General features: G+C 40.7%; 1 protein-coding gene across 1 annotated transcript in view; it reads left to right on the forward strand.

Moving 5' to 3' along the window:
- ANO2 (anoctamin 2) overlaps positions 1 to 15,192 on the forward strand; it is a 504,048-nt gene that overhangs the window by 100,201 nt on the left and 388,655 nt on the right. Inside the window, exon 3 of the mRNA XM_006891290.1 lies at positions 12,868 to 12,966. Coding sequence (XP_006891352.1) covers positions 12,868 to 12,966 — 99 coding nt within the window. The remainder of the gene's footprint in view (positions 1 to 12,867; positions 12,967 to 15,192) is intronic.

A 15,192-nucleotide genomic window follows, 5' to 3' on the forward strand; every position in this document is an offset into this window, starting at 1 on the left:
AGACCCTCTATGAGATGGATTGATTCGGTGACTGGGGTAATAGGGATGGGTGTGTCAGAGGCGGTGCGGTTGGTGCAGGATAGAGCAGGGTTTAGGGCTGTTCTGCATAGGGTCGCTATGAGTCGGAAACGACTCGATGGCACATAACAACAACATAACAACAACAAGGATATCCTTGACTCTTCTCTCCCCCTCCAATGCTAGGACACCCCTTTAAGCTTTCAAAACAGAGAAAATGTATTGCTCTTGAATTGATTCCCAGTCACGGCCGCCCATGTGCGTCGAAGTAGAATTGTGTTCTGTAGGGTTTACAATGACTGATTTTTAGAAATAGACCTCTGAGTCTTTCTTCTGACATCTAGGTAAACTTGAAACTCCAACCTTTTGTTCCACAGTTTAGCACATTAACTCTTTTGCACCATCAGTGTACTCGTCAGAGAAATTCCAAGTATATCTAGTCTCATTTTCAGTTAGGTTGAGATTTGTGAGCACCCACACATTAGGCCTCTGGGGAAGAGTGCAGTGATCTGTACGAGCAGGAGACACTGTCACTGACAGCCTGGAGAAGTCTTTAAAGGTCTCTGATATCCTGGGCATCGTTACTTGTGACAATGAGAGAAAAATATTCAGAAGTGACATTTGAGAATAGTTTGAATTAATTCTTTGAAATGGAAATAAGTTTCAACTCTATTGGCAAAGGATATCATTTACTTCTTTACATGATAACGGATTTTTAGAAATTGTTCACAAGATCCAAAGTGGGAGCCTGTTAGGTGCATATGTATACTGAATTTGTATTTTGTATACCTTCTTTATTCAATTAATTTTTACTGAGTACTTATCTACCAGGAACTACAGGGGCTGCTAAGAACAAGGCAGTAAAGACAGACACATTCCTTTGCTTCATGGAGTTTAAGGTTTATCCAAGAAGACAGGCCTTAAACACTTAGTTATACAATGATTGAAATAGTTGAAGTGATAGGAGAGAGAAGGAGAGCACGCTATGCAAGCAAGAGCTGGGGTCTGAGCATAATCCAGGGCTCAGGAAAGGCCTCCATAAGGAAGTACAGTTTAAACTTTGACTTGAATAGGAATTAACTGGGACTGGAGGTATATCAACTTTATGAAGGAAGACACAGAGTATGAGAGACCCTGAGGTGGGAAGATGTTAGGATGATGAGGCTCTAAGTGGGAAGTTGGCTGTTGTGGCATTAGACACTTTTGTATCAGAATAGACTCATAGCTGACCCTCCTGCAGGTTTTCAGAGACAGTACATTACACCGGAGGATACTGTCCACCATTCTCCTGTGAAGCAGCTGGTGGACTCCTTACCACTAAGCCACCAGAGTGCCCTGAATTTAACTGCAGCAGCTGGCTAATGAGGAGGACTATGTGACTATGTGCCTCTGTGACTATGGGCCTTGGAAAGAAGGGGAGAGGTGGTGTCTCATTTAGCAGATGTCCTCGAGTCCTTTGTGACTCATGGAAAAGCAAGGTGTGTCAAAACAGAACTGTGTGGCATAGGATTTTCAGTGGCTGTATTTTTTTCAGATGTGGATAACGAGATCTTCCCATCTGAGACATTTCTGGATGGACTTGCACTTACAACCTTTCTGGTAGCAATTGGACCCATTAACTATTTGTGTCATTCATGGGCTCCAATGCCTTTTACAGACTGTGTCCATTATCAGCTCTGCCTGTTAAGTCAACTTTGGAGAGGAAAGGAAGGAAGGGCAAGAGGGACTTGCTGATTAAGCAGGAAAGTGCAGGTTCAAGATAGAGGAATTTATCTTTGTTTCTACCTGAAGTCAGATTTTTATCCGTTTACTTGGCAGTGAACAGGGTGGGAAATCATATGACAGTAACACAATTATAAGAGACTAATAAACCAACGAGTCAGGTTGTCATTGAAGAGTATTGATTTCTATTGGCCAGAGTACTTGCTTTTTCTTCTTGATGCCAAAGAACTGGAGAAACAGATTGTGGAGGCTGTTCTATGCCAGCAGAACCACAGTGAAAGCAATGGTTCTATGGGACATTTGAGCTGAGCTGGAGATCTGGAGCTGCTCTATCCAGCAGTGTCTATTTCTTGTCACAGACGTAATTGTATCTCCTCCAGGTGGACTTGCTTGTGGCTTTCCTGGAGAAATCTTTATGTATTACTTCTTTCTCTGACAACTAGAACAAAATTAAAGTTCATTTTACATGAACTTCATTTACTTGCCTCCCATTTGTGTTGACTGTTCATCTACAGATGCTCTTTTATGGCTGGGTTATGTCCTCTGATGGCCAACCTCTTACTCTTTTTTAAGATCCTACTTGAGTCCCTTTCAGAAAGGAGTTATTTTCTTACCTTGTCCTCAAATTCTGGAGATGCGCTATATTGTGATCCTATGATTTCCTTTAGGTTAAATAAGACTTTTTTTTTATTAAACTGGGTTATGTTTTTGTTTTATATAGTCTTTAAATAACAGTATATTTCATTGAGGCCCAATGTCAGGAAGACAAATATTTTCACCACTAGACCAATTGGCTTCAGGATGGATGGTGAAGAGATTGAGATTGTTCACAGCTTTAGTTTGCTTGGCTCCACGGCCAACACTCTTGGCACCAGTAGCCAGGAAATTAAAAGACGTATTGCGATGGGAAAGTCTGCTGTTAGGGACCTCTCCAAAGTTCTGAAGAGCAATAGTGTCTCTCTGGAGACTAAGGTGCATCTGATACAGGCCATGAATCACTTGTTATGCACCAGAGAGTTCGGCAATGACTAAGGAGGATAGAAGGAGAATTGATGCCTTTGAGCTGTGGTGCTGGAGAAGAGTATTGAGGGTACCATGGACTGCTAGGAAAAGAAACAGTTTCATCCTGGAGAGGGTTAAACCAGGCAGCTTCTTGGAGGCAAGGATTCTGAGGCTTCGTCTAACATACTTTGGACATGTTGTAAGGAGGGACAGGTCCTTGGAGAGGGACATCATGCTTGGTAGGGTGGAGGGACAGCGCATGAAGGGAAGGCCCTCTTTGAGGTGGATTGATTCAGTGACTGGGATAATCGGGATGGGTGTGTCAGAGACAGTGAGATTGGCACAGGACAGAGTGGAGTTTAGGGCTGTTGTACATAGGGTTGCTATGAGTCGCAAGCAACTTGACGACATTTAACGACAACAACATATTGTGAAGTTTTTTTTCCCCACTTTTACAATCATCTTCCTAGCAACTGCTTTTATGAAAGTGCATAAACCAGCTACTTCATGCCTCATATCCCTAATGTCCTTCATCCCCTAATATCCCCCTTTTAGATAGCCAACTTAAAAAAAAATACCCTTTAACTGATTGTAAGAGTATAAAACAGTAGCAAAATAAGAGAAATTATACACACATTTAATTGAGCAGGAGATTTCCCCAAAGTTATTTCTATTAATTGCAGCTGTTTATTGAGGATCTCTTGCTGGCACAGGACTGTTGAGGCTTTTATTCTGTGGTTCGTAGGGTCGTTATGCCTCAGAGCTGACTTGATGGCACCTAACAATGATAACTACATTGTGTTTACTGCAAAGGGCCTCTTTAAAGGGCTAAAAAGCAGAAATATCACTCTGAAGACAGACACACTGGTCCAAGCCATGATTTCCCCCCCCCCATTTGTTTCACATGCATGTCAAAGTCAGACAATAAGTGAGAAAGACCAAAAGAATTGAAAACTTTTAATGAGTTCTCAATTGATTGATACAGTGCCTGCAGCAATGGGCTCAGATATGTCAGAGCTTGTGAAGGTAGAACAGGAGAAGATAGGGTTCAGATGTGTTGTTCATAGGATTACCATTGGATCATACTTGACTACACGTCACCAAACAACGACTAGTGGTCTGGTGGTAAGAACCTGAAGTGCAATCCCAAAGACATGCTGTTCGAATTCACCAATTGCTTTGAGGTATGGGCAGTCTCCTCCTGTGCAATTTACTACTCCCGAAAACCGGCTGGAGGGTCAGCTATTGGTTGGTTCTGACTCAACGGTAAACAACAGAACAATTGTAATAGTGCTGAAGAAGACTAGTTATACCACTGACTGTTAAAAGAACAAATGCCTTCAAAGAAACACTAGACAGAAGTGAGAATGGTGAGACTTTCTCTCACATACCTTGTTTATGTTATCAGGAAGAGTCAGTCCCTGGAGAAATACATTGTTGTTGTTGTTGATTGCCATCGAGTCAAAATACATTGTTGTTGTTGTTGATTGCCATCGTGTTGAGCACAACTCATACTGACCCTATAAACAAAAGCCCTGAAGCCTTTCTGTAACTAACATCATTTTTCCAAGTTCATGGAGTTTCCAGGGGCATGTGATTTAGAAAGTGGATGCCACTCATGCTTCTAAACCTGCCTTAGACTGGGAGCTCCACCAAACACTGTCCACCATGGGCAATCGTTATGGCATTTGACACTCCAATGACACAGGGTTCAGCATCCCAGCAAGCCCAGAATACCTCAGTATGCCAAATTGACGAAAGAGTGCTGTATGACTTGGAAGAATGTTCCTCTGAATTACAATAACATGGCCCAGAAAGACATCATTCTTGGTAAACTAGAGGGTCAGTGGAACACAGGATGAATTGTCACAGCGGCCGTACCTCTGGGCACGGGCACAGCAGTGATTGTGAGGATGACAGGATCGGGCAGTGTGTTCTTCTGTCATATGTAGGGTCGTTATGAGTTGGAACTGACTTGATGTCACTTAATAACAACTGTGTGCCCATCCTATTCCTATGTTCTTGAAGGAAACAAAAGCAATATCAAAGGGGTAAGCATGAAAAAATGTTCTCTTTTTAGCTCTGTGGAGCTAATGTTGCACCAGAATGGCTGCCCTTTATTGAGCCTTCCATGTTCCAAGTTCTATAGCAGGGGCTTCAGTAAATATTTCATCTCCAATCCTCACATCAGTCCTATAAGGTTGGGTTTATTCTTTCCCCCCCAGATCCTTTTATACAGACAAATAAGTGAGGCTCATTTAGTTAAGTAACTTCAATATTTAAATCTTAACTTGTTTTGGATTGCTAGTCCAAACTCTTTCTGCTTTCCTACAGATGGTTTGTGTGTATCTAGGAAGGAGCCCTAATGGCATAGTAGGTTAAGTGTTGGACTGTTAACCCCAAGACTAACAGTTCAAACCTACTAGTTACTCTCCAGGAGAAAGAGGAGGTGGTTAAAATTGACAGCCTTGGTTACCTGGTGGAAATGCCATGAGCCCATGGCAGAAGATTTGTTTTTTATGATTTTGGTAACTGAAAGCTTCACAGTTTGAACCCACCCTGCTTACCGAAGAAGAATGGGACAGATGTATTTTGTGGCATATGGTCTCACTGTGAGTCAAAATTGACTTGATAGCACAAGCCAACAACAGCAACACAACTATGCCTGAAAGACTCAAAGAACAGGACAGAGCAGAACCAGTCACTGGGGCATGGAAGACATGACAGCCTACTCCTCGGCCCCTTTTAGTTCAATGCATGTTAACCACTGATCTTAGATTCCTAAGAAACTCAATGGGGACAGTTCTACTCTGTCCTATAGGGTCATTATGCATTGGAGTTGGCTTGATATATAAAAAAAAAGTTACTCAAAAACAGCTTTTGAGTTTGATGATGCATTTGTTCAGAGATCTTCAAGTATTTTCCCTTTGGGGGGCATAGCCAGTCAGTCACGCTAGCTAATATTTCACATCAGCTCTTCTGTCTTTATTTTTATGTGGCTTAGGTAACAGTTTGTATACCATGAAAGGAACATGATGACTAGATGTTGACAAAGCTTCATTCTAGCTTCTATTTTTGTTTAAAATGCATTCCTTTTGAAGATACTAGAAGAAATGTGTACTTTGCTGGAGGGGGGTGGAATTATAACTTCTCTATATTGGGTGGAAAAAAACCTGCTTAATTTAAACATTAGCTTGCAATTGGCTAAAGCTCTAAAATTCTAGTTGCTAAGCCAGGCAAGGTTTTCTCTTTCTCTGTGGAAGTCCAGGTGGAGGTCTAAGGCCGCTATGTTTCTCTGTAGATTTAGGACCTAGGTTTTCCCCTTTCTGTTTCTGGCCTTGGCTTTGGCCTCATGATGTAAAACTCTCATTGTCATTGAGTCAGAGCTGACCCCCCAGTGGGTTTCCAGATGCTGTCAATCTCATAGGAGGGATTGCACATTTTTCTCTCATGGAGCAGCTGGTAGATTCCAATCACCTGCCTTGGGTTGGCAGCCTAACTCCTTACCCAGCCGGCCACTAGAAATCATGAAGTAAGATGCTATTATTCATGATGTCCCTAGAGGTTGCTTGATGGAACATTAAAATGGTCAGAAATTTTTATTCTGGTTAAACCTGATGGCTAGGCAGGTCAGGAGATGTAATTTTTATTCTTTTTAGCTTTATTCTTGGTTAAACGCAAAACAAGCAAGAATGACTCTCAGGAGACACCTAACCGTCTTCCACCAACCTTTAGACTCGGGCCTTGCCCTCCCAGTCATTGCCCAAACTTTGAATATCTTTAGCCTCTTAATAGATATTTAGCATACACCTGAGACACTTGTTCTAGAAAGTTGACAAGGATTCATCTCAATTTAAAAACGAAGACAAAACAAAATAGATTAAAAGTAATAAAGTCATGACTTTCTATCTGAAAGGGTGTTTTCACCAAAAATGTCCCATCTCAGACCATAGATGGGGAGCTACTGCTGCAGGTGAAGTTCACAGACAGTTCTTTCTTTGTAGCCCTTTCTTTACATGAAATTAGACAGACTTCAGTTGTATTTAGAAGAGGCAGCGAGTAACTGACAACTCTGATAGTCCTGGATGTTATAATAAATAATGGAAATGGGAGAGATTTCTTGCGGATGGTCACCTTCAGGGCTTTGTTGTTATGTTGTCCTTCTTGGAGGTGTAATATCAATTCCTTGTTCACTCTTGGATTCTATTTTGGTAGGAAGAGAGAGCTTTCATGTCCTGTTGCAGCTCTTGAATGTAACCTTTCAATAGCCAGTAGCATGTCATTTTTGTCTCCAGTAAGAAAAGAAAAATCACTTGGCAGAACAGAGACTTCTGGGTTTGGATACTATTTTTACCATACTGTTATGTAATTCTGGATAAATTATTTAAATTCTCTCCTCCATGGTTTCTTCAACTATACAACAGTGCTAAATGATAATACCATTCTTAGAGCGTGGCTGTGAATATAGTGTGAGTTAGAGCAGGTAGCCCGTGAACTCAGTACTGGAAAATAGTAAACACCCAATAGTTATGTCTGATGTTGTTATTCTTTTCAGCTACTTTCAATAGATTCCTCAAGCCTTTAATATGATGTAGTTCACAAAACAAATTCATGGTCCTACCTTATAAAATATGAGCCCTTATTCCTGAAATAGGAGCAGGTTCCAGATGTTTGAGTTATCAGGTATTGTGGCGCTGACATATGAAATCATAGGACTTGCCTTCACTTACTTTGTAAGAATCCCTGTGGATGGTTTAGTGCTCAACTGCTAACTGAAAAATTGAGAGTTCAAGTCCATTCAGAGGCACCTTGGAGGGCAGACCTCCTGGTCTACTTCTGTGGTTGGTTTTATAGGTAGTTTGATAAACTTCTCACTAGTGATGGAACTTTTACTTGTTTTGTTCCTACTTCATTTTGATCTCTTTTCATTCTTCATGACAAAATTAAGTTCTTCTTGGAAGGTGGGAGCAGGAGGCAAGCATGTGCAGGGGGGAATCACAGGATGGCACAATTTGGTGGGTGGAGAAGGGAGAGGGTAAAGGAAATGGGAAGATCCAGCTGGGACCGGAAAAGATAGGGTAACAGTGAGCATAGTTCAGTGGTGGTTCTTTTTTATAAAACACAATGCATGGAAATGATTGCATGAAACATAATGTCACTGAAGAAAAGTGTCGAACATACAAATTAATTTCTTCCCAGGAAGTGTTTTTCTGTGTGCCCTTGCTTTTAGAAATGTAAAGTTCTTTTTTTTTGAAATGTAAAGTTCTTGAATTGCACAACATTAAGTCATTGGCTAGTGACCAAAAGTTGGTGGCTTGAACTGACCTAGAAGCATCTTGGAACAGAGATCTGACAAACTACTACTGAAAAATCAGCCATTCAAAACTCAATGCGGCAGTTCCACTGATACACATGTGGGATTACTGAGTCAGAACTTTTTGACAACTAGTATTTATTTGAATATGAGGTTGGCTTGGGGAGGAGGGCAGGAATGCTGACCAGGCAAGGCAGGGGCCTGGAGGGGAGGGACAGAAACAGATGTTGGAGAAAGTGGATGCTGGCAGGTAGGGCCTGGTCAGAACCAAAACACAAATGCCAAGGGGAGGGTGGTGTGGAACCAACATTTGATTGGTTACTGTTGTAATGGGAAGTGTATTTCATCTGCTCTTCTGTGTAAAATACTTGTCTGCCAGGTATTGTTCTAAGCTGAACATCTAAATTAGGGCAGAACTAGGGAGAAGGATTGACCACCTTCGAAAACGCTATGCACAATAGAGCACACTTAAATTAGACTAACAGAGATGGCACCTGAGGCTGAGTCCTTCTGTTGGCAAACACAAAGGAGGAGAAACAGTTGTAAGCAGACACTGTTATTGGAATGTGAAATGTGAGAAACATGAATGTAGGTAAATGGGATAGTGTTAAGAGAGAAACGGAACACATAATGAGATGGATTGGTATGGGATATTTTGAATCATTTTGATCTATGTTGGAAATGAAAAGGTGAGGAAGAACAGTGTTGCATTTATAGTTAAAAGACCATTTCCAGATCCATCTTGAAATATAGTGTTGTGAATGACAGGATAGTATTCACATGCGTACAAGGAACACCTCTCAGTACCACCATCATTCAGATGTATGCACCAAGAGCCAGAGCCAAAGAGGAGGAAATAGATAATTTCTACCAATTTTTGTAGTCAGAAATCAATTGAACATGCAACCAGAATATACTAAATACTAACGGGTGAGTGGAATGCAAAAGTTGGAAATGGTGGGAGAGGGTGTGGAGAGATAGGAACTCTCGTAAACTCCTGGTAGGATTGTAAAGTGGGGCAACCATTCTGAAAGGCAGGATGGTGTTTACTAAAAAAGCGGAACATAGAAATGTCATATGATCCAGCTATTCCACTCTCAGAAATATACCATAAGGAAATTAGAACTGAGACAAAACCAAAAATTTGTACACCATTGTTCATAGCAGCATTAGTCACCATCACAAGAACATGGAAACTGCGCAAATGTCCAACCACAATTGAATGGATTGAGAAATTATCATACATTCACATGATGGAATACTATGCAGTACTCAGGAGCAATGACTTTGAAAATTACTAGCTACCTTGAGAGAGACTGGAGGGCAATTATGCTGACTGAATTCAGTCTCATAAGGATAAACGCTGCATCAGATCATTATTGTAAAAAAACAAAAGGATAACTAGTAAAATGTGTGTGGAGATGTAAAGGGGAGAGGAGAGGGAGGGTGGATAGGGTTGGAAATCATAGGACTAAATAATTTGGTGGGTGGAGATGGGGGGGTGGGTAAAGGAGATTCGAAAGATTCGGTAGGGATCTGCAAAGACAGGGCAATGAAGGGCATGGTTTAATGGGGATTGAGTTTATAAAACCTAATGAATGAAAAAGACTGAATGAAACAAAATGTGAATGAGGGATAGTGTGAAATATAATGTAAACAAACTTTTTACACAAACCAATGTAATTTTTTTTTTAAGTTGGGAATGGAGAAGAAGTTTCAGTAGTCAGAAAACATGGGCTTGCTGACAGAAATGAGGCTGGAGATAAAATGATGGAATTTTGTACAGTCGATTTATTCATTGCAAATACATTTTATAAAAATGTAAATGGTGACTATGTACATGGACCTCGCCTGATGGTCTGCACAGGAAACAGACTGGCTACATTGGTGGAAAGAATCACTGGAAAAGGTCACTATCAGCTGTGGAAACTAGGCAAGTTCTGACTATTGACCATCATCTGCTCATATGCAAGTTCAAACTGAAGCTAAAGAAAATGAAATCAAATCTTTAAGAACCAAAATTTGACCTTGAGTCAATCCCACCAAAATGAAAAAACAACAACAACTCAGGAACAGGTTTGAGGCTTTGAATAGTAATAAGTGAAGACCAGCTGGACTGTGGGGAGGATATCAAGAATATTACCCATGAAGAATGCAAAAGGTCATTACAAACACAAAGGACAAAGAAAAAGACTGAGACAAATGTCAGAAGAGACTCTGAATATTGATTGCATTAGGGCACCGAGAAGCCAAACCAAAGGGAAGAAATCAGGAAATTTAAGCAGCTGAGCAGAAAATTTCAGAGGAGAGCATGGGAAGACAAAGTAAAGTATTATAATGAAATGTGCAAATAGCTAGAGTTGGAAAATCAAAAGGGATAAACTTGCTCAGCATTTCTTAAGCTGAAGGACCTGAAGAACAAAGTCAAGCCTCGAGGTGCAATACATAAGGATGCTATGGACAGAATATTGAATGATCCAGGAAGCACTGAAAGAAGATAGGAGTACACAGAGTCACTGTACCAAAAAGAACTGGCTGACACAGAAGTATTTAATGAAATAACTTATGTGCAAGAGGGAATGGTGGTGAAGAAGGAAGTTCAAACTGCTCTGGTGGAATTGGCAAAAAATAAGGCCCTAGGAATTGGTGGAATACCAATTTTCATATTTCAATAAGCAGATGCAGCCCTGGATGTGATCAACAGGCTTTGCCAAGAAATCTGGAGGACAACCACCTGGCCAACTGATTGGAAGAGATCTATATTTACTCCAATTTCAGAAAAGGGTAATCCAACAGAGTGTGGAAATTATTGAACAAAATCATTAATATCACACACAAGCAAAATTCTACTGAAGACTAATACAAGCTGGGTTTAGAAGAGGCTGTGGCACTAGGCACATCATTGTCAATATCAGATAGATGTTGGCTGAAAGCAGAGGAATGTCTATCTGTGGTCCACTGACTATGCAAAGGCATTTAACTTTTTAACAAGTTGTTGATGACCTTGAGAACAGTAGGAATCCCAGAACACCTGATTGTGTTCATGTGGAACTTATATTTGGACCAGGAGTAATTACAACAGAGCAAAGAAACATTATGTTGTTCAAAATCAGAGAAGGAGTGCGTTAGGTGTGTGTCCTGTCTCCTACACTTTTTCAATCTGTATGTAGAACAGATCATTTGAGAGGCTACACTTTATGAGAAGGATATGTGACATCAGAATTGGAGTAAGACTCATCAACAATCACTTATTCAGATGACACAACTTTAGTTGCTGAAACTCAGGAGAGTCTGTAGCATTTGCTGCAGACAGTCAGGAACTGTCTGCAATATGGATTGAAGCTCAATATCAAGAAAATGAAGATCCTCATCACTGGGCCAACTGAAAGCATCATGATAGCTGGAGAAGAGATTGAGACTATTAACAATTTCAGCTTGCTCACTTCCATAATCAACACTCTTGGCACCAGCAGTCAGAAAATCAAAAGACAATTTGCATTAAGAAAATCTGCTGTCAGGAACCTCTCTAGAGTACTTGAAGAGCAGTAATGTCAATCTAGAGACTAAGGTGTGTCTGATCCAGGCCATGGTCTTTGCAATTACTTGTTATGCATCAGAGAGCTAGACAATGACTAAGGATGATAGAAGAGTTGGTACCTTTGAGTTGTGGTGCTGGAGAAGAATAGTAAACCCACCATGGGCTATCAAGAGAACTAACAAGTCTGTCCTTGAGAGGGTGAAATCAAGGTGCTCCTTTGAAGGCAAGGATTTTGGAACTCTGTCTCACATACTTTGGGAATGTAGCCAGGAAGAACCAGTCTTTGGAGAAGAGCTTGCTTGGAAGAGTTGAGGGACAGCACAGGAGAGGAAGATCCTGGATGAGTTGGATTGACACATTAACTGGGGTAATGAGGGAAGGTGTGTCAGAGTCGCTGAGATTGGGACAAGATAGAGCAGGATTCAGAGCTATGTGCATAACATCACTACAAGTTATAGTCAACTTGATAGCACATGAAAACAACAACATGAGGCAAAAACTCTAGTGGCTCTGTGTTAAAACCCACTAATTTTTCTCAGAGATGTATGGTGAAGACCAATGGTTTGTTGGTCCAAGAAAATTTAGTTTTCAAGTATTTATGATTACATTTCTCTTTTCTTTCTTTTTATTTTTGATTGGGTGAAATCAGCACACTTATTGAATCACTTGTCCTGGGACATAGACTTACATTCTTTATTCACATTAAAACTCTGTTTATAATTTATATCAAGGATACTGTTTGAGTTGATTTTAGATTATTATTTATATTACTTTTAAATTTCAATGAGACATTTTTGTAATTTGGGCCAATGATTCAACACACTAGTAGACCAAAATCGTGAGCTTTCTAATAAACAATGAAACCATGCAAATGCAGATACGTTGTAGTCTATTCACGGAAGGTTAATGTGGTAAATTTACCAACTGTTATTAAAAGTGCAATGGGATTTCTGCAAGAATTATAATTACTTACATTTAAAATCTGTGAACCTAATTGTTCTAGTTTTTATGTACTCTCTGAAGTCACCAATTTTTCAGGGACCACTTTCTGAGAACACTACAGTTTTTAATAAGAACATTTTTGGAACAGAACTAGTAGTTGGGGTATGGCTTGGAAGGAACAAGTCCCTGGTGAAGTTTAAAGAGAACAAAACCCAGAAACGGAAAGAACAACAGGTCCTTTAGGTCTCTGGTTGGGGCTAGTTGGGGAACTGAAATATTTAAGCTACAGCCTTACAAGTGTTTCTATTTCTTCTTCCTTTGTACCTTGCAGAGTAAAAGCCAGGGATCCATCTTTGTCCGGATACACGCCCCGTGGCAGGTGCTGACCAGAGAGGCAGAATTCTTGAAGATCAAAGTTCCTACCAAGAAAGTATGAGCATGTTCCTCCCAAGTTCTGGGGTCTCATGAGGGCTGGGTGGATGCTAATACACTTTGGGAACAGGGCCAGGTGGGATGTGGGTTTTATGGAATTGCAACCCCAGGGAACCCATGATGTGGGTGTGACAGGGAAGAGAATCAGAATGGGGATAGAGGCTGGTGCTGGGAGAGAGTTTGCCACTACAGAGCACCACCTAGGTTGTGCTCTATGATCAGCCAAATGTTGCTCTGAGCTGCCTTCTCAGTTTCTCTGTTACACCTTCCTTCTCCCTCCCCCATGGGCTCCACACACTGCCATGCATTTCTTCCCTCCCACCCCCCATGCATTTCTTTAGAGTGAATGTATCAACAAGACATGCTGATAAAGAATTTGCAAAGACATGTATTCTGTTTCTGATCTGCCATTAAGTTGTATGTAACAAGAGGTTTCCATTATCTCTTCTGTAAAACAAAAAACGTTCTTAATCTTCTTAATCCAGTGATTTATCAAATTAATCTTGAGAGTGTTTAAAAGAATGTTCATGCCAATGTCTCACTCCTGTGGTATTTGACTTAGTTACCTGGTATGGAGTGAAATACTGGCATCAACATTGTGAAATTAAAAGCATCCCCAGGATATTCTGATACTCATCTGGATTGTGGACTACTTAGCTTACATGATTTCCAAGGTCCTTTTTTAGGAGCTCTGGTGGCCTGATGGTAGGACCTTGTGCTGCTGACCCAAAGGCATGTAGTTTTAATCCACCAGGTGCTCTGAGGAAGAATGTACTCCCATCTTTCTATGCAGCTTACAACCTCTGGAGGGTCAGCTGTGAGTTGGTTCTGACTAGATGGCACATACCAACAACAATAACAAGGTCCTTTTTTAGGTACAACAGCCTATATATATGATAAATGATTAAAAGAATTTCCAGGAAATGCCTACATGACATGCTTCCTTATAAAACAAAACTCAGCGAACAGCTCCAAATAGAAAGACACATGTGCCCACAGATCATTCATTCTTCTTATAAGGAGAAAGTGACTGTTGACTTTGATCATGTGAGATGTGTCTAGAAAGTATCCTGGGGCAGAAAATGCTCTAGTTTAACCATAGGTAACATACATGTGCGCGTGCATACCCCCCCCCCACTATTGCTCAGAAGTAATGACTCAACTTTGAGGAGATATCTACATCATTCTACTACCAGCATAATTTCCTCCCTTCCTACCCTTAAAAGCATTTCATATCAATTGCCTCTGTACCACCACTTCTGATGACCTTTTCTTATCTACACTTCCTCACCCTTCTTCTCATCACCATTGCCACTACCAGCAGTATTGTGACAGTCCACATCATCATGGAGCTTTACTTCATTGGCTTTATTAACACCCTCTTCTCTACCAACAGATCTACCTTCTCCATCAAAACCCACTATTCAATACCATTAAACCAAAGAATAGATTGGCCTAGAAAATAAAATGGTGGCACTTGTGAGCAATGTGCTCCTCTAAATAATCAATTCTAGGAGAACAAATGGTCAACATCTACACAAAAGCAAAGGGAGCCAGAGGGGCAGGTAAGTGCAGAAATGACAAGAGGGCTGACATTGTGGAGACAGTAACAAATGCCAAGGAAAAAAATTGTGTAGGAATTGTGGGATACGAACATAATTTTCTGTGTAAACATTCACTAAAACCACATTCTGGCTCATGGTGACATCACCTCATTAGATTTCTACAGTTGTAAACTGGTGGCCTCGTGGCAAGGTGCTGTGCTGCCAACCCAAAAGCATGAGCTTTGAGTTTACCAGTCGTTCCATTGGAGAAAGCTGGACAATCACCTCCCATGTGATTTCTTGTCTCTGAAATCTCACTGGAGGGTCAGCTATGATTCGATTTTAACTTGACAGTGCATAAGAATAACAAATACTTGCATGTGACTGATGCCATCATGAATCTCCTATTTAAGAAGATGGAGGCCTTTGGGTTCTGACCTTGGAGATTATTAAGATGGGCAATCATTCCCTGGCAAGTGGATCAATGATGGTTAAGGTGATGTACAAATGCAGGCATGCATACCCGTTTTAAACATGTTTTACAAATGAGATGTGCATTTATTATGAGCCCTGTGCCTACAGTGTCTTGGTTTCACATAAAAAGGAAGGCAAGACAAACCACAGAGTGCTTTTTTCTCTTACAATGTCACTGTGACTTTGATTTCATACCACCTGAATTT

This window comes from Elephantulus edwardii, unplaced genomic scaffold (genome assembly GCF_000299155.1).
Source record: "Elephantulus edwardii isolate Elephantulus edwardi_28Jun2011 unplaced genomic scaffold, EleEdw1.0 scaffold00096, whole genome shotgun sequence".
In the NCBI taxonomy this organism is placed as follows: domain Eukaryota; kingdom Metazoa; phylum Chordata; class Mammalia; order Macroscelidea; family Macroscelididae; genus Elephantulus; species Elephantulus edwardii.